The sequence below is a fragment of the Oncorhynchus clarkii genome, chromosome 5 (assembly GCF_045791955.1).
Source record: "Oncorhynchus clarkii lewisi isolate Uvic-CL-2024 chromosome 5, UVic_Ocla_1.0, whole genome shotgun sequence".
Lineage (NCBI taxonomy): Eukaryota > Metazoa > Chordata > Actinopteri > Salmoniformes > Salmonidae > Oncorhynchus > Oncorhynchus clarkii.
Genome location: NC_092151.1, coordinates 53,968,571 through 53,988,440, shown reverse-complemented (window position 1 = coordinate 53,988,440; position 19,870 = coordinate 53,968,571). Strand labels below are relative to the sequence as shown.

The following is a 19,870-nucleotide window of genomic DNA, read 5'->3' as shown; positions in this document are numbered from 1 at the left end:
TTGGGGTTATTTCCTATATCATAGGCTGTTGGTAACTAGTGATCACTGTGTCTGGTCTCATCTCCAGCAGACGGATACCGTGAGGGGTTATTGGTAGTAGGCCTACAGTAGTGCAATGCATGAGTTCAATTGTGGTTCCACACACATCTATAGTGTAGAGGTGAATTGAATACAGTCAGGAACGGACTGGGACCAGAAATCGTCTCAGGAATTTCTGACACCGGACCTTTTTTTATACCTTTATTCCCCCATTATCAGCCCAATAAATACATTTTTGTGCAAAACCCCCAATTTCAACAGGCCCAGTAGGCTAAAGATGGCCCAGCCCATCTGGCATTCGCCAGAACTGCCCTATGGCCAGTCCGACTCTGAATACAGTCCAGGGTTGCTACCTACATAATTATAATTACAAATAAAATTCAAATAAATTAGACAAAAAAACTACAGATTGGGTCCATGCATATCTGATAATAGATAGAATATAATATAATTTAGGTCCAATAATTCAGACATGTTTTTTTAAAATTCTAGAATAAAATACGATAGAAAAATACCCTGCAGAAAAAGAAAATAATCCTTATAGTAATTGTAAGTGGAGACCAGCCTCCTCGATAGCATCGTCACGTGACTTTCCATAGCAACGGGGAAATTGTCATCAGTTCCGCTCGGAAAGAAGTGTAGCAAGTACAGTCAGGTTTTACCAAGCCGGGCATTCGAATAGGACAGTATTCTATCGTCTGGTTCTATATTTGCATGTATTTGAGCAAGGCGGACAGTCTTCCGACCCGGAGTGCTCCGTTTATTATATGAAACTGCATCCCGAAATCATGAGTCACCTATACCCAGGGTAGGTGCCATTCTTTGGACATTTTCTACAGGTTGACGTTCCCTAGTGATGATAGAGGTTTTAGTAGGGCTTGTCTACAGACCCGAATGATAGGGTAGCCTACTTTTTGACAATTTATTATTAGACTGTATTATTCATGTTTGAAATATTTTTTTAATTCATTGGCTATTGGACTCTGTTTTAAAAAAATGCTTGACTTTATGGAATTGAGTGAACAATAAATATTAGTAGCGAATGGAGAGAACGGGACGCGAACTCGGTTCACCGGCGTGAAAGGCATAGCCTACACCCTACGCAGCTCGCCAATAGGCGTAACTGAATTGGTGGGAATTGTAACGTGTTTCAAATACAATATAAAAAGTTGTTAAGGACTTTATAGCTAATCATATTTCAGCAAATAGCAACTTAACCTTGGTCCAGCTACTGTCATTGCAACACCTTGACGGTTACGCCAAGAGATCCCGAACCTCTTGACGAGATCGACGGGGTGTTACGTTCAGGTCGCTCGCTACATTATCCCTTCCTTCGATAAAGCGCTTCTATAAACAAAGTTCCTTGTGTATACGCCTCATGGCAAAAACAGTTTTTTTTGTGAATTTTCAGGGGGTCACCCCAACCGGGACTTGAACGCTGGTCCAGTGAATGTCATCACCTTACTTTAGCCATTACACCAAGAGATCCGATCGTAACAAAAATCTCGAGGTGTTGTGTTAAAGGGATAGTTTACTTACTTAAATTACAAAATACATATCAATTTCCGTATGACAGAAATCCATACTTTGGTTTTGTTTACCTGGCCACTGTTTCAAATGCTAACTTTTTAGCACTTGTGGCACACATCTAATACAAGTCAATGGAAACAATATAAGCATTTTCACGCTTCATGTCCAAGTCGTCCTAAAGTATAAAATAAAATATTTCAATTATTTTGTTACTTTGAGATGATTTGGACTTGGAAGCGTGAAAATGCTTATATTGTTTCCATTGACTTGTATTGGAAATGTGAAATATGTAAAAAAAAAAAAAAAAAAAAGATGTGGTCAGATTAACAAACCAAAGCAAGGATTGCCGTCGTACCTTGTCCATATAGTGTTTACAGGGTAAGGAAACCAATATGTCATTTTATAATTTAGTGAATTATCCCTTTAAGTTCGCTGCAATATTATTATTAAGTAGCATATCTTAGATTGTATCTAAATCATTTGGCCACTCAGAATATCTTTGTATGGGATGACAATGTATCCCATGCTCTTGGACAAGCTCTGGTGACCCTACCCCGATGAGAAATCTGTACCGATGTTATTTAGAGCAGGAGAGAAAGACATGGGCACAAAAGGGCGCTTGGGTTAAGTGCGCTATCCATCCCTTAATTCCTAAGGTAATCAGACACGGGTAATAGAGCCAATAGTTGTGGGGAAACTGTAACGCTTTAGGAAATCAAGTCTGTGTTGGAAAGAGCTAGGCAGAATTGAAGTTAAACACATCCGAGGGTAGACCTGACACCATGATAGCCTAGTTAATGACAAAAACAACAACATGGAAGTTTTTTATTTTTTTAAAAACTAATGGCGCAGATGATTCATTGACATTTAGTCTAGATGTTGTAATGATGAAATTAAGCATAATTGTTACTTTCAGAGGTGATGCAGACTGGTGAACCACTTTAATTAATTAGGCAGGTATTCTCAATCCATAATACAACCCACTATAAAGGAGAACAGCCAAAATGAATTACGTTACTGATACATGACATATTAGGCACATTAAATGGATACAGTTCGTATGATGTTTTCACATAAAAAATAAATAGCCTTTCTGTCATAATGTAATAGGACTTGCCTTCTCTCTTTAGGCTACTTTCAGCCTACAACAGTCTGACAGACAAACACCTTACAGGATACTTCAACAACACCCGGATCAGGAGACATCTCCAGAGAGTTGGCCTGGTACGTCAAGTACACCAGTGGTTAACACTCATCAGCAATATTCCCCTCAAAGTTTGTATTAGTTGATGATGATGTAGCTTTGGTCCCGGGCGTTACAAGCCACACGTAACACCTTGGACCAGAGCAAATGATGATGATGGTGAGGCAATAAGGCACAAGACTACAGTCCTAGCTAAATTCTTTCTTGAGAAATTGCTCTTGCTAAGAAGCTATTTTTGTTTCTTTTTGATCCATTCAATTAAAAACCATCACAGTAAGGTACCAAATTGTTACCCAGAAATGATTTGATATCGAGATAAAAACAGCTGAGCTGGACCTTCAATTAAAGCAAATTTTCTGCAATTCAGCCTCCCGGATGGAGCAGTGGTCTCGGGCACTAGCTGTGCCACCAGAGACTCTGGGTTCGCGACCGGGAGGTCCATGGGGCGATGCACAATTGGCCTAGCGTCGTCCGGGTTAGGGAAGGTTTGGCCGGTAGGGATATCCTTGTCTCATCGCGCAGTAGCGACCCCTGTGGCGGGCCGTGCGCAGTGCACGCTAACCAGGTCGCCTGGAGGAACTTCCGGGGTTGTATGCGCGCTGTGTTAAGAAGCAGTGCGGCTTGGCTGGGTTGTGTTTCGGAGGGCGCATGGCTTTCGACCTTCGTCTCTCCCGAGCCCGTACGGGAGTTGTAGTGATGAGACAAGATAGTAACTACTAACAATTGGATACCACAAAATTGGGGAGAAAAGGGGCAAAAAAATTTTTTTTTTAAATCTGCAATTCTACTCATTTTGCCATGGAGTGGAGATCATGGCAAAATGAGTGGCTGTCAGTGACTGACATAGCGAGATAAAAACTGCTGATGCACAAACACATTTTGAAATTGCACCTGGTGTATTCTACTATTCTTACTCTCAATAGTAAGTTGAGATCCAGACTTAGTTCCTAAGATATATATAGTACCAGTCAAAAGTTTGGACACGCCTACTAATTCAAGGGTTTTTCTTTATTATTTTGTACCTAGACCGTCATTTTAAATATGAATTTGTTCTTAACTGACTTGCCTAGTTAAATGAATATTTAAAAAAATAACTTTCAATGTTCTTGATATTTTCAGGATTGACTGACCTTCATGTCTTTTCTCTTTGCTTATTTGAGCTGTTCTTGACATAATATGGACTTGGTCTTTTACCAAATAGGGCTATCTTCTGTATACCACCCCTACCTTGTCACAACACAACTGATTGGCTCAAATGCATTAAGAATGAAAGAAATTCCACAAATTAACTTTTAACATGGCACACCTGTTAATTGAAATGTATTCCAGGTGACTACCTCATGAAGCTGGTTGAGAGAATGCCAAGAGTGTGCAAAGCTGTCATCAAGGCAAACGGTGGCTACTTTGAAGAATCTCAAATATAAAATATATTTGGATTTGTTTAACACTTTTTTGCTTACTACATGATTCCATATGTGTTATTTCATAGTTTTGATGTCTTCACTATTATTCTACAATGTATTATACAACTCTTGAATGAGTAGGTGTGTCCAAACTTTTGACTGGTACAGTAATATATATACAGTGGGGCAAAAAAGTATTTAGTCAGCCACCAATTGTGCAAGTTCTCCCACTTAAAAAGATGAGAGAGAACTGTAATTTTCATCATAGGTACACTTCAACTATGACAGACATAATGAGAAAGACAAATTATGGTGGAAAATATGTATTTGGTCAATAACAAAAGTTTATCTCAATACTTTGTTATATACCCTTTGTTGGCAATGACAGAGGTCAAATGTTTTCTGTAAGTCTTCACAAGGTGTTCACACACTGTTGCTGGTATTTTGGCCCATTCCTCCATGCAGATCTCCTCTAGAGCAGTGATGTTTTGGGGCTGTTGCTGGGCAACACGGACTTTCAACTCCCTCCAAAGATTTTCTATGGGGTTGAGATCTGGAGACTGGCTAGGCCACTCCAGGACCTTGAAATACTTCTTACGAAGCCACTCCTTCGTTACCCGGGCGGTGTGTTTGGGATCATTGTCATGCTGAAAGACCCAGCCACATTTAATCTTCAATGCCCTTGCTGATGGAAGGAGGTTTTCACTCAAAATCTCACGATACATGGCCCCATTCATTCTTTCCTTTACACGGTTCAGTCGTCCTGGTCCCTTTGCAGAAAAACAGCCCCAAAGCATGATGTTTCCACCCCCATGCTTCACAGTAGGTATGGTGTTCTTTGGATGCAACTCAGCATTCTTTGTCCTCCATACACAACGAGTTGAGTTTTTACCAAAAAGTTATATTTTGGTTTCATCTGACCATATGACATTCTCCCAATCTTCTTCTGGATCATCCAAATGCTCTCTAGCAAACTTCAGACGGGCCTGGACATGTACTGGCTTAAGCAGGGGGACACGTCTGGCACTGCAGGATTTGAGTCCCTGGCGGCGTAGTGTGTTACTGATGGTAGGCTTTGTTACTTTGGTTCTGGGATTTTTGCTCACCGTTCTTGTGATCATTTTGACCCCACGGCGTGAGATCTTGCGTGGAGCCCCAGATCGAGGGAGATTATCAGTGGTCTTGTATGTCTTCCATTTCCTAATAATTGCTCCCACAACCAAACGAAATGCTACTGTAGGCTTTGAAGTAAGGGGAAATAATACCAAGTTGAGATAGCAGGCGTAGGTGTGTCCGTGACGGCCAATACAGCGCGGCTTGGAACGCTGCTCGTCCAATCAGCATCCAGGATCCAAACAACCAGTTTTGTAATGATGATGATCATGATGTAGTGATGATGACTGAAGTGTATGGGAGACAGAATGGTAAGATAGTAAAAATCTTCTTTTGAGGACCGTACAGGCTAATAATAACACTTCCTAATGTGATGTGTGATATTCTATCAGATCACCAGGAGTGGGCGGATTGTCCCAGACAAAGAGTACAGACACAATGTGATGCAGAGAGCGCACCAGAGGCATGTGAGGGAATGCCTGGCCCAGGCCATCTTCCATAAGGTGCTGGACATGGAGGTGAGAGAGGGAGTAGGGTGAAGTTGCCCCTAGACGCTGACCTTGGGTCAGTTTTGCATTCCCCCAACTAGTGTTTTTTTTATTTTAGTAATTGTTTTTACCTTTATTTAACCAGGAAAGTCCATTGAGACCCAGAGTCTCTTTTTCAAGAGAGACCTGACCAAGAAGGCAGGAACTAAATAATATATATTATTATTTAATTAATTATTTAAATAATTAAAACATACAACAATAAGAACATGATTTAGCCTAAATAAAATTGCATTTACACTCCTGAATATGACCCTGTCCTAGAGACCATGATCCCATTGTTCTGATCGGTGGGTTCTTTCTGCCTCTGCATGAAACGTAAACATTGTCCTTCTCATCCAGCGTCTCCATCAGATCGAGATCAAGAGGAAGTTGGAGGATTTTGCCCGGAGGGAGAGAGTGCATAAAATCAAGGTGCCTCATTTGGATATGAACATTCTGTATAACCTGTGACTCCTTTGAATGTATTGTATCAAACATAATCGTATGCAACCCAATGTCTCTCATGTATTTTGGAGGGAGTCGTGAGTAAAGGCATTATAACCATAGTCTTTGTCTTGGTGAAGGTGGAACGTTCCAAGAGGTACGAGGAGGAGATAATCCATATCCTGTCTCCACGGCCGCCCACGGGCCCCAGGGTCTCCCACGCACAGCATTCTGGCCCAGAGGGGGAGCACTCTGAATCCTCTGAATCTGTGAGTGATGCCTCTGAGACTATAGCAATTAAGGCAAATGCACAATAATAACAATTTTGATAATGATTGCTCAAGAGTCGCATTATTGTGACAAGGTAATGCCGGATAGTTGTGACAAAGGTTCGGAAAATAAGTATCAGTGTTGGCGATTATGATGTTTGTTTTTAAACTTGATCACGTTTGACGTTTTAAGAGTTATTGTTACAAGAGTTATACACATGTAGCAAATTGAATGTTGTTTCAACCACACAGCAGCCATGGAAAATGTATTTCATTGGTAGCTATAGGCTGTATGTTGATGGATGTGTGTGGAGCTGATTCATGGCCTGCGCATCCCAAATTGCACTCTATTCCATATATAGGGATGGGTCCTGGTCAAAAGTAGTGCACTATATAGGGAATAGGGTGCCATTTAGGATGCAAACATAGCCGTACGTGCTGAGATAGTTGCCAGGTTGGTGTTGACATTCTAGTCAGCAGGTCTGAAGAACACTTCTCTCTTGTGTTTGCTCAATGTCTCGTTTAAGAGTGTATTCAATGTGAAGTGGTGGGATTACACAAGTTTATCTCACGCTTTTGAAATGTAAGATGTGGTAGCTTAATGGCTGAATCAACATATGTCGAGGGGTGAATGCCTGCCTGGGTTTTTCTGGCTTTGATTGTTGTGTTTACTAGAAGTTAGATGGTGTCTCTTGACAAAATCTGCAAACAGATGTATCACAATTATGTTGGGGCTTGTTACTATATAGTGTTGCAAAAATACTTCAAAAGCACTTGGTTAAACATACACTGAACAAAATATAAATGCAACATGTAAAGTGTTGGGCCCATGTTTCATGAGCTGAATAAAAAAATCCCAGACATTTTCCATATGCACAAAAAGCTTATTTCTCAACAACAAACAATTGCACAAATGTGATTGCATCCCTGTAAATGAGCATTTCTTCTTTGTCAAAATAATCTATCCACCTGACAGGTGTAGCATATCAAGAAGCTGATTAAACAGCTTGATCATTACACAGGTGGACCTTGTGCTGGGGGCAATAAATGGCCACTTTAAAATGTGCAGTTTTGTCACACAACACAATGCCACAGATGTCAGTTTTGAGGGAATGTGCAATTGGCATGCTGACTGCATGAATGTCCACCAGAGCTGTTGCCAGAGAATTGAATGTTAATTTCTCTACCATAAGCTGCCTCCAACGTCGTTTCAGAGAATTTGGCAGTAAGTCCAACCGGCCTCACCCCGCAGACCCTGTGTAACCACGCCAGCCCAGGACCTCCACATCCGGCTTCTTCACCTGCAGGATATTCTGAGGAGTTTTTATGTCTGTAGGAAAGCCCTTTTGTGGAGAAAAACTCCTTCTGATTGGCTGGGCCTGGCTCCCCAGTGGGTGGGCCTATGCCCTCCCAGACCCACCCAAGGCTGCGCCCCTGCCGAGTCATGTGAAATCCATAGATTAGGTCCTAATGTATTTATATAAATTAACCAATTTTCTTATATGAACTGTAACTCAGTAAAATCTTTAAAATTGTTGCATGTTGCATTTATATTTTTGTTCAGTGTAGTAAATTTGTAGATAAGAGCATGTTTAAAATATTGAAACATTTACTATGATGAGCATTTAAATGTCCATCAGAATAAAAAAAAGAAACGTATCTTGCTTAGAATGTATGGTTGATGTGTGTGTGTGTGCCTCAGCCGGGCTCGTCTCGACCCAACACGGCTCCAGGGAAATTGCAGAGACCGGTGCGTCTGAAGCCCATCCATAGTAACAGCACCACAGCCTCCCACAGACACACCTCCCCCTACAGGCCCCATGACTCCTCCAATGAAACGGACCAGCCTTTCAACTGCATTGTGAGACCACCAACGTCGACTGTATTATTTATAACACTATAGCACTCACACACGCACGCAGACACACACAGACTTACGGGTTTGGCCACCAGTGGAGTCTTTATCCGTTAGTCAGAATTCCATGCATGTTTTATTGCACTTGCTTGCCTTTGTATTCCCAGACCCGTATCCGGGCAACTTGTAATTGAAGCGTTATCACAGGAATTTTGTATTTTCTTTCCAGATGGACAAAGACTCCAGAAGACATTTGACCGGGACAGAGTTTTCCCGTGGTATATCCCCCTACCGCCTTCCAGTCATCAACAACTTTGTTACCCCAGTGCCACCACCGACTAAGAGGAAAGAGAGGGGCGGTTTTAAGGGTACCCCCAATGGCACTTTCAGGGGACGGAGACTGCGCCCCACCACGGCCCCAAGTGGTCCCGGAATGACGGAGGTCTCTCTCTTCTTTTCTCCCTTTCCTCCCTCTCTGTCTCTTCAACCATAGTTCCCTCCACCCTTCAGATGACACATGGTAGAGTGTCCAACCATTCTATAGTCAAGTCTGATCAAATGCACACTACTTTATGGGGGTGCGGGTCGAAAAAAGTCGGTATAAAATAAATAAAATCCGCACACTCGTGAACTCCACCACGTACCTTTATTAATAAACAAACAGAGTTGTTGGAGACGTGCTTTGGTTATGAAATTCCACTTTCTTATGATATAAAATACATTTTACCAAGACAAATATGATTATTCATGTTCTGAATTGTTCCGTGGGGTCTTTCTCTAACGTAATCATTAACATTATATCAAAGAAGTCAGATTCCCTAACCTAATACATCCGATAATAATCACTGAGCTCTGTTGGCATAGTGGTGCAGGGTTCTCGTAACAACTGTTGAGGATTTTACATTTCGGGATCGTCGTCTTCAAAATCGTTATCTGCGGGTTGCAAAGAGCTAAATTAGCATGACACGAGCTGAATTAAATGTAAAAGGCTTTGAAAATAAAAAGCTTGGTATAAGCTTGGTATGCTCTGTTAATATTTCACAGAGATACGCTTAATATTAGAAGCGTATACAACAATATGAAACTACATGTCATGTCTCAAACTCGATATCCATCTTACCTCTATATTGTTTTTATGTCCTGTGGATTCGAGAAGAAAGATGATGAGTTCAACGGGAAAGTGAGCCTGTCAGGTAGCCAGTAATTTAGCCTTAATTCTTGCACAGAATCCAGCCTAGCTGACGCGATGCAATTTTCCTGATTAAAAAAACAACGTTATTTTATCTGATAGAGAAATTAGGTTTGGACCATTGCTTTTCTTGGAGGATTATCTACATAATTAACATAATTCTACCCATTTGTCAAAATATGCGTTTTTTGATTGGACATTCTACACATGAGTTTACATTTTTTTTTCTCTACAATAAACTCACAGTGATTTTTATGTCAGACCAAATCACACTTCTCTCAGATATACTATGCTTCAGTACCAGTGCACAGCTGCAATTTATAGTACAGTTTGATTACAAGGGCTCTCCAGAAAGGCACAGTGACTGTAAGTTAGCTGCCCACTTCTATCATACCCAATAGAAACCATTCAGGTTTTATGGTGCTTACTTAGTGTAATATAATAATAATATAAGCAATTTAGCAAATGCTTTTATCTGAAGTGACTTACAGTCATGCGTATATACATTTTGAATGAATGGCCCCAGCGGGTACTTACTGACCTAATTATTCCTTTGCAGTATTATAAAGGCCGCAGGACACATTGAAAACAAATCTGTTTTTGCTTCCAGGACTCTACTCTCCCGCGGACCTCTGTGCAGAGCAAAGTATGTGTGAGCATGGTGTTCTTTGGGAAGACAGTGCACCTGTCACATGACCTGATGGACATGAGGGATGAGGTGAAGGTGTTCCAGCAGCACTGTGGGGGAGAGAACCTGTGTGTGTACAAGGGCAGACTCCAGGAGGGAGGTCAGTATGGGAACACGCAGGAAGGGAGGTCAGTGAGTGTGTGACAGACAGTCTGGTCTATTCGGTCTTGCCCAAATAAAAAAAAAAAAAACTTTTTTTTAATAGCACTTCATTTTTTTTCTAATCTCAAACCATTTGCATGCAGATTGCGTAAACATCCCATAAAATATGAAATACTACAATACAACGTATCCACTTTACCTCTATTTATTTTTTAGAGACGTTCCAGTTTGTGTCGCGGCGCCACCGTGGCTTCCCCTTCAGCCTGACGTTCTTTCTCAACGGGCTGCAGGTGGAGCGCCTCAGCTCCTGCTGTGAGTTCAAACACAGGAAGGGTTCCCGGCTAGGCGGCCGCCACGGACATTTTGGATTCTCCAGCACGGAGGGAGCCTCGCCCTGCTACAGGTGAGATACAGTAACAGCAGGATTTTAAAAGTATGCGTTACTGTCTGAGAATGGAGTGGTCATTTCGAAAGCAAAGATGTTATCCTGAGTGTTAGAAAATGTATATTCAAACCAAACTCTTTTTTTTAAGCACCTCTATTATCTGAATTTGTCAATAAAACCCCAATTATGATGAAATCTCAGTGATACACGTTCAATGTCTGCAGTTTAATCAGGTCATAAGGATACAGTATGTGAGGTCCATTTTCATTTTCCAGGTGTATCATAGCCATGGGGTTAGACAAGAAGCCCACCCCTCCTCCAAAGAGAGTCAAAGAGGAAATCATAGTCACCCGCCCTCTAAACACTGGGAAGGACACTGCAGGGGTGGAAGAGGAGATGATTGGTAAAGACAGTCACTCTCAACCAGAGCCTGAGACAACTCAGCCACAGGACATGGAGACGGAGATCAAAGAAGACATTCCAGAAGAGGAGGACAAACTAAAAGATGGTATACTGAGCTGCACAGATGGAGACCTGAGAGTTATATCAATATTATATTGACATTTTGGTAATACTTTACTGTAGCCCCCCTTACATGCATTTATAAAGCCTTTATAACAGCTACAGTTGAAGTCGGAAGTTTACATACACTTAGGTTGGAGTCATTAAAACTAGTTTTTCAACCACAAATTTCTTGTTAACAAACTATAGTTTTGGCAAGTCGGTTAGGACATCTACTTTGTGCATGACACAAGGAATTTTTCCAACAATTGTTTACTGACAGATTATTTCACTGTATCACAATTCCAGTGGGTCAGAAGTTTACATACACTACATTGACTGTGCCTTTAAACAGCTTGGGAAATTCCAGAAAATTATGTCATGCCTTTAGAAGCTTCTGATGGGCTAATTGACATCATTTGAGTCAATCGGAGGAGGTGTACCTGTGGATGTATTTCAAGGCCTACCTTCAAACTCAGTGCCTCTTTGCTTGACATCATGGGAAAATCTAAAGAAATCAGCCAAGACCTCAGAAAAATAATTGTAGACCTCCACAAGTCCGGTTCATCCTTGGGAGCAATTTCCAAACGCCTGAAGGTACGACGTTCATCTAGTCTGCAAGTATAAACACCATGGGACCACGCAGCAGTCATACCGCTCAGGAAGGAGACGTGTTCTGTCTCCTAGAGATGAACGTACTTTGGTGCGAAAAATGTAAATCAATCCCAGAACAACAGCAAAGGACCTTGTGAAAATGCTGGAGGAAACAGGTACAAAAGTATCAATATCCACAGTAAAATGAGTTTTATATCGACATGACCTGAAAGGTCGCTCAGCAAGGAAGAAGCCACTGCTCCAAAACCACCATAAAAAAAGCCAAACTACGGTTTGCAACTGCACATGGAGACAAAGATCGTACTTTTTTTTAGAAATGTCCTCTGGTCTGATGAAACAAAAATAGAACTGTTTGGCCATAATGACCATTGTTATGTTTGGAGGAAAAAGGGGGACGCTTGCAAGCCGAAGAGTACCATCCCAACCATGAAGCACGGGGGTGGCATCATGTTGTGGCGGTGCTTTGTGGGGGTGCTTTGCTGCAGGAGGGACTGGTGATCCTAACTGACCTATGACAGGGAATTTTTACTAGGATTAAATGTCAGGAATTGTGAAAAACTGAGTTTAAATGTATTTGGCTAAGGTGTATCTAAACTTCCAACTTCAACTGTACATGAAGACATAACATCCATCATAGGCTGTCATAAACAAGGCATAAGTTACCAATATTTTTGTGAAAATTATTAATAATACCTAGTCAGTTGTCCAACTGAATGTACTCAACTGAAATGTGTCTTCCGCATTTAGCCCAACCCCTCTGAATTAGAGAGGTGCGCGGGGCTGCCTTAATCAACATCCATGTCTTTAGCACTCAGTGGGTTAACTGCCTTGCTCAGGGCAGAAAGACACATTTTTATCTTGTCAGCTTAGGGATTTGATCCAGCAACCTTCTGGTCATTGGCCCAATACTCTAACCACTACCTGCCACCCCATAATAGAAGCATAGTCGTTGCTCTGTCTAACACTCTATGGTACAAGATTAAAATCATCTTAGTAAGATAGTTAATCATGTTAAGAATAGTTTTTTATGCTATGGAGTCATAAGGCGCTATTTGTTTTTCCCAACAGACTATGAAGAGGACTTTGAGGCGGATGACGAGGAGCAGGCTGAGGACAGAGGAGAAGAGAAAGACAAGAAAAGTGTTCCTCTCTCCAGCGAAAGAGACGGAGAGGATAGAGAGAAAGGCGACCAGTCTGACAGTGAGGACGATGACAAAGTTGGTTAGTTAATAATCTTGAAAAATCTTGATTTATAATCAAAGGAAAATGAATTAATAGAAGAGTTTACACCCCAATCCAAATATAGTCCACTTCATACATTCATCGTTGATTTCAAACCAAATATATCACACTTCATCCCAGATCTCAATCCAAATATAGTCCGCCTCATCCATTCATCGTAGATCTGAATCCAAATATAGTCCGCCTCATCCATTCATCGTAGATCTGAATCCAAATATAGTCCGCCTCATCCATTCATCGTAGATCTGAATCCAAATATAGTCCACTTCATCCATTCATCGTAGATCTGAATCCAAATATAGTCCACTTCATCCATTCATCGTAGATCTGAATCCAAATATAGTCCACTTCATCCATTTATCGTAGATCTGAATCCAAATATAGTCCGCCTCATCCATTCATCGTAGATCTGAATCCAAATATAGTCCGCCTCATCCATTCATCGTAGATCTGAATCCAAATATAGTCCACTTCATCCATTCATCGTAGATCTGAATCCAAATATAGTCCACTTCATCCATTCATCGTAGATCTTAGCTCTTTAAATTATAAATGTTTTATTCCTTTGTCTCCTGTTAACACTGTCTCCCTTGTAGAAGAGAGAAGGTCAAGGTCGAGGTCAGACTCCAGCTCCTCAGGAAGTGACATGGACGACAGTGAGGCTGAGGCCAAGGAGGATCAAGCAGTCAACCAGGCAGCTGACCTAGAGGAGGCTCCTCCCCAGGCTGAACAGGCAAAAGACACCCCCACCACCATAGCACCTGATCCAGACCAACCACCCACAGAGGATCCCACCACAGCCACAGAGAGCAGCTCTCCTACCCCACCCCAGACCACCTCGACTGGGGAGGAAGACACAGGGACCTTGGGGTACAGCCCTGGGGACAGCACAGCGAGACCCACAGAGCTTGAGGTGTCAGACACAAGTGGGCTGTCGGAGGAGGGGAAAGGGGATGATGATGGGAGTGCTGAGGCTAAGGAGGAAGACGACAAGGAGAGTGGGGCTAAGGCGGAGGGTGAGTCGACACAGGAGGAGGAGCCTGAGAGGGGTAAGTATGTACCGTCACATCCAGACTCGCCTGAGTGAGAGCTGTACCCCTCCCCTCCCCTCCCCGGGGGCCTTTTCCATAATCAGAGCTGTTAGTTTTTCTATATAATATATTAGTTGAGTTTGATATATTTCCATGTATACAGGCCTTTACATAAGAATCCATCGATTTTAATTCTGAGTATTGTGAGATAACAGGTCAGTTCGGATGGTGGAAAAGGTGATTCTGTGTGTTGCTTGGGAGAAACCATTTCCTGCTGCATTTTGGACCTGCCTGTCCTTTTCTCATTCGCCTTCACGCCATTGTAATTGTGATGTAAATAAGATGGCTGTTGGAGCTAAGTGGTAACATGCTTTTTTTGGTCTCATCTGTGTTTGTATTCAAGTGCGTGCCAGTGTTTTTGGACTTTAATTTGATAAACATTGTAATGTACAGATGTAGGATTTTAATTTGAGCCAGTTTGCTACAGCAGGAAAATAATCCTTAAACAACAGGAAATGTGAATTATTATGTGGATTATAATTCAAGGACCTTTTTGTCGTCTAAAATTTCAAAATGGAAATGACGAACTTCAGGAGGCTTTTTAAACCTCAAATACACTACAAGTTTTACATTTCCTGGATTGCAGGAAAGTTCTCCTGCAACAGCGTGATCAAATTAAGATCCTAGATCTGTAGAATGCCTCTGAGGAATTTGTATTACTTCACCGTAGTTATTCCTCAGAATTGGTAGAACAGATTGTTCATTCTTAATGAACAACTTTGTACTGTATACCTGACAAATTATGTCTGGAAATACTGAGCTGAGGATTGTGAATGTCTGTTTTGGGTTTGCTCTCCTGCGTTCTTTGTTAAGTTGATGTAATTTTGGCCAACACAAAATATATATTTTTTATTTGTTTGGGCCCATGAACTTTATCTCTGTATTGCTTTTTGCTTGTTTATTTAGCAGGTTAGCGTTTTTTGTCATGAATCTTGTTCTGGGGGCAGCTCTGTAGAGTGGTCACTAGCTGGCACGGCCACAAACTCATAAAATCAGATTTTAAACATAACCATAACCATGACATTAACCACACTGCTAACCTTAATGCCTAAAAACCTAACCTTAAATTAAGACCAAAAAGCAAATGTTTTTTTCATGAATTTGTACAATATAGCTGGTTTTTACTTTGCAGCTGGCCTATCTAGCAGAAATTGGTCAGTTCTGCCTCCAGGGCCAGATTCATGACAATACATGTCAACCTGCATTTATTTCATGCATGCTGAACATCTGAATGTGATATACATTATACTATTCTCCTTCAATTGGCTAATGTAAATATTAAAATGAGTCTCTCTCTGAAATGAAGTTTCATTTTACTTTGTTCTGTCTAATGTCCAATCATTGCTTTCAGTTTATTTTGTTTTAATGGCTCCTCATGCTGTTCTTTTTGTATATGATTATACTGCTTGTGTTTGTTGACATGTAAAGGTCATTCATTGCATGCTTCACATCTGTCTCCTTCCCACGCCAAACCCAAGCCAAGTCTGTGCAGGAGAAACTTGCAGATGCCATTTTGAAGGAGGCTCAGAGTCACTCAGAGCCAGAGCTGAGTGACACCAGCACTGAGACGGAGGAAGACCCCACTGAGAAAAACCAACAACCGGACACCATTGGTAAGAGCTCCAGTTATTTGTCCTTAATTAACACATGTGCAGTATATTTAGTGTGTGAGAAAACGTCATTAGTCAGTCACCTACCGCCTATTTTTTTCCTGCAGGTACGGAACCAGAGCAAGCCGGGGCTTTTACTCTGGAGCGTCAGATCAGTACAGAGGAAGTGAAGTGTGAGGAAAGTTCACTCAGTGCACAGGAAATTACCTCACAGAGTGCTGTCGAGGGAAAAGAAGTCGGGACTGAGCTGAAGGAAGAGGAGGAAGATGGTGCACCGGAGTCTGAACAGATAACTGAAGAAACCAGTGGTGTGACAGAGGCGAAAGAGGAGGATCCAAAAGCCAGTCCGGAGACGGATGATCAAGAGGAGGCGGACAGCAAAGTAGAAACAAAGGGGAAAGAAGAGGGTGAAGAAACTAAGGGCAACCAGGAAGAAGATGAGGCTGTGGATCTTCAGGCGGGCAAGCCAGCTAAAGCAAGTGATTCTGTAACTAGTAAAGAGCAGCAGGAAGAGAAAAACACAGCAGATCCTGACATACCACCTAGTGAGTCAGAGGAGATGAAAAGCACCAAAGATGAGTCATCTGCACCAGAAGAACCAGGGAGCAAGACTGAGATAGAAACAGCTGTGACGGATGAGGCAGGGACTGAGGTGGCAGAGAGTGAAGCAGTAGAGATGAAAGCAAAGCCCATTGCGGATTCAGAGTCCCATAGCCATAAAGAGATGCCTATAACTGACAAGGACAGGCAGGGAGATGGGGAGGAGGACACGGTTGGAGGCACAGAGACAGAAGTCACAGCAGATAATTCAAGCAGCGTGTCAGAGAAAAGTGGAGATACTACTGTCTGTGCTGAAAAGACAGCAGAGGGAGCTGAGAAGAGTGAGGATGCACCTGGAGAAACCGGAGCCAAACTTGAGAGTGACACAGGGGAGGCTATGAAGGAAGACAGACTAGAAAAAGAAGCTGGTCCGGATGAAGTTGGAGGAGAAACTACTACAGAGGATAAGGCAAGTGATAAGGTAGAAAATGACTTTGCCCAAATTGAAGAAGGGAAAGTAAAGGACGGTGAAAAGACTGGAAATGATAAGAAAGAAGAAAAGCAAGAGACTGAGGAAGTAAATACTGGAGAAGCTAAGAGAGATGAAGAGAAAGTTAGTGAGGGGAAGGTAGACAGAAGTGAGAAAGATGGGGAGGATAACGCAGAAGAGGGGACGCAGGGTGGGGAAAATGCTGAGGGGAATAAGGCAGAGGAGGGAGAAACAGATGACAGCAAAAAGGCAGCAGAAGTAGAAGATAAGGTGGAGTGTGAAGAGAAGGTTGGACAGGCAGAAAAGGAAGACGATGATGGAGAGGAAATTGTAAAAGAAGAGAGCAAGCTAGAACGTGGGGAAATGGTTGAAGAAAATAAAGCAGCAAATGTATCTGAGCATGAAACAGGAGAGAAAGAGGGAGAGGAAGTAGTTGAGGAAAATGTTGTGGATGCAGAGGAAGCCAGTGAACTTAAAGCGGAGGAAGGAGAAAACATGACAACAACTGAGGTCAAAGTTGAAGAGACTGAGATCAAAGACAATGTTCAAGAATCTGTATGTGATGCGGACGAGAATGATGATTTTGATGTAGAGAGTGGCTCAGCTCCAATTGTTGGAGATAGCACTGCGGCCAGAGAAGAGACCCTAGTCAGCAGGAAAGAAACAGAGAAAAAGGACAGTGAGGTAGATTCTGAAAATGGAGAGACAGCTGCAGCCTCTGAAGTTCAGAGTGACACCGCAAGAGAGGAGACAGAGTCCACAAACCAAGATACCCAAGGCAAAAACAAGGTAGATGAAAAGGACAAGGGGGCAGAAACAAAGACAGATGACCTAAACAAGGTAGAGACAGAGGAAGATCCTAAAGACCAGGAAGAGGCAAATGACAAATGTGAAAATACCAAAGTAGATCAGGATGCAGACACAGAAGACAAAGAATCTAAGGCTGAGGAATCTAACAGAGATAGCCATGCTGGTTCACACGTAGGGGACCCAGAGCCAGTTAACACTGGGGCTGAATCCAAAGAAGAGGCTATGTCAGAGAATGCTAATAAGGAGACTAAGAATGTCAAGGAGATAGAGGCGTCTGTAGAGTCTCAAGAGCAGTCTGAACTAAAAACTCAGTCAAAGGACCGAATTGTAGATGCTACACTTGAGAGTGCAGATAAGAACCCAGATACAAGCACAGATCACTTGGATGATGGCAAAGAGAAAGTTAGTGATGGTACTACAGAGGTGATTGTTGTTTCTGAAGAGACACAAGCTCCAGCTTCAGAACCCAGAGCTATGGAGCTAGAAGATACTACAGAGACTGAATCAGATCTGAAGGAAAAAGAACGTAAAACGGAAGACGAATCCACAGAAGGGGCAAGCAAGCCATCTGAAGAAGGAGCCAGCGTTGTCCTCAAACCTCAGTCAGAAACACAACAAAAAGAAAGCACTGCATCAGGTAAAGACGCTAATGTACTTGAGGAAAGTGTTAAAGCTGAGGACCATGCTGCAACTCCAGAGACCTTGGAGAAAGGAGACAATAGGGATCTTGTAACTAACTGGGTGAATGTACATCAATCCTCAAAGTTCTTTGAGACATTCATAGAGCCCCTAGATGACTTTACTTCTGACAATGTCATCAGTGAGTCTAATTCGGATGCCAGGGCTATAGCGCCAACACACGTGACCAAAATTTCCAGACCAGAGAGACCTACTAAAACGGCAAAGACACCAGACCCGAAACCTGACGATCATGATACCAATGCCTCGGAGAGGAGCGCAGCTGTTGGAGGCGGAGCTGGCACCATTGTTGAGAGTATAGTTACGGAACTTAAAGAGGCAGCCCCATCCACAAAGGATGACAATGAGTCAAACAGTAATAACAAGGTGGAAGTGATCCAGTCAGATCTCAGTAGTACTCACTCAAGAGACGACGACGCCAGTGAAACTGGGCTAACGAAATACTCTCTCGAGGTGGAAGAGGGAACAGAAGTCACTCTCTTCACACTCTCTGCTGAACTTGAAGACAGCAGTAGAGAAGACACAGCTGGGCCACGGGAGGAGGGTCAGGGTTATTCAGAGGAGCTCAAACGAACAACAGGGATGTCTGAGGATGACAAGGACAAAGATATGACAATGCAGGGAGAAACTGATCTGACAGAAATGTCCAAAACTGATGTTGAAAGGATACAGGGCTCTAACCATTCAGCTGCCAGTGGCAGGCCTGAAAAGATCATTGAGGATCCAGCAGAGACTGAAGAAACCAAAGACAATTCTGGGTTGGACGAGCAACAAACATTGCAAGAGATAACCGTCCTGACAACGCTTTCCAAAAATGGAGATGAAACACAGGAGCAGTCTGAGAGTCCAGAGAATCACTCTGAATCTGGCACAACGTCAAGAGAACCAGAAGACACCAAAGATACAAAGGAACCCAAAGAGCAAGAGGCTGCAGAGGTTACAGAAATAACAGAGCTAAGAGCCATTTCTAAATCTGAGAATGAGAGCCAGGAATACTCCCAAAGTGTACAGCTCCGTTCTAAACAACTGGATGGAAGCAGGAGGGGAGACAAAGAAGATCTACAGCTGATTGACCAGCTGAGCACCTGCTCAGTGGAAGACTCTTCGCTGTTTGGCCACACCTCATACCCTCTGTTGACAACTGCACCAACTGACAGTAACTATTAGAAAGCAACAGGCTGGCACAAGGGTAAGCTGCACGATTATTCCATTTCTATATATCTGAGATTTGTTGATATCTGAACAAGAAAGTAAAATAACACATAGGCCTTTTATTTGGAATGACGTTTGCTCTATCTATATTACAAAGCACATGAGACAATCAGATGACTGCAGGCTGACCAGGAAGGATATTCTTCGACATCACATTCTTTCCGGAGTTGCGTTATTCTTGAGAGGGACTTGCTGTAATGGTTCTCATGAGAGGACACTGCAGGAACAGTCGCTCCACAATTGTGAATACATGTTTGAGTTTACTAAGAGCTTTAATGATTTCCCCCCTTTTTTTTTACCAACAAAAAA

The 19,870-nt window shown here is 42.3% G+C and overlaps 1 protein-coding gene across 1 annotated transcript; it reads left to right on the top strand.

Moving 5' to 3' along the window:
* The first annotated feature begins 806 nt into the window (after positions 1-806).
* Positions 807-19,516, top strand: LOC139410084 (glutamate-rich 3). Its single transcript, XM_071155521.1, has 14 exons — positions 807-847; positions 2,700-2,793; positions 5,682-5,807; positions 6,180-6,251; positions 6,404-6,532; positions 8,235-8,393; positions 8,617-8,829; positions 10,187-10,364; positions 10,583-10,769; positions 11,027-11,259; positions 12,936-13,088; positions 13,706-14,158; positions 15,679-15,813; positions 15,918-19,516. The coding sequence occupies exons 1-14, from the start codon at positions 807-809 to the stop codon at positions 19,514-19,516; spliced, it is 5,772 nt and encodes a 1,923-aa protein (XP_071011622.1).
* Positions 19,517-19,870: the final 354 nt, after the last annotated feature.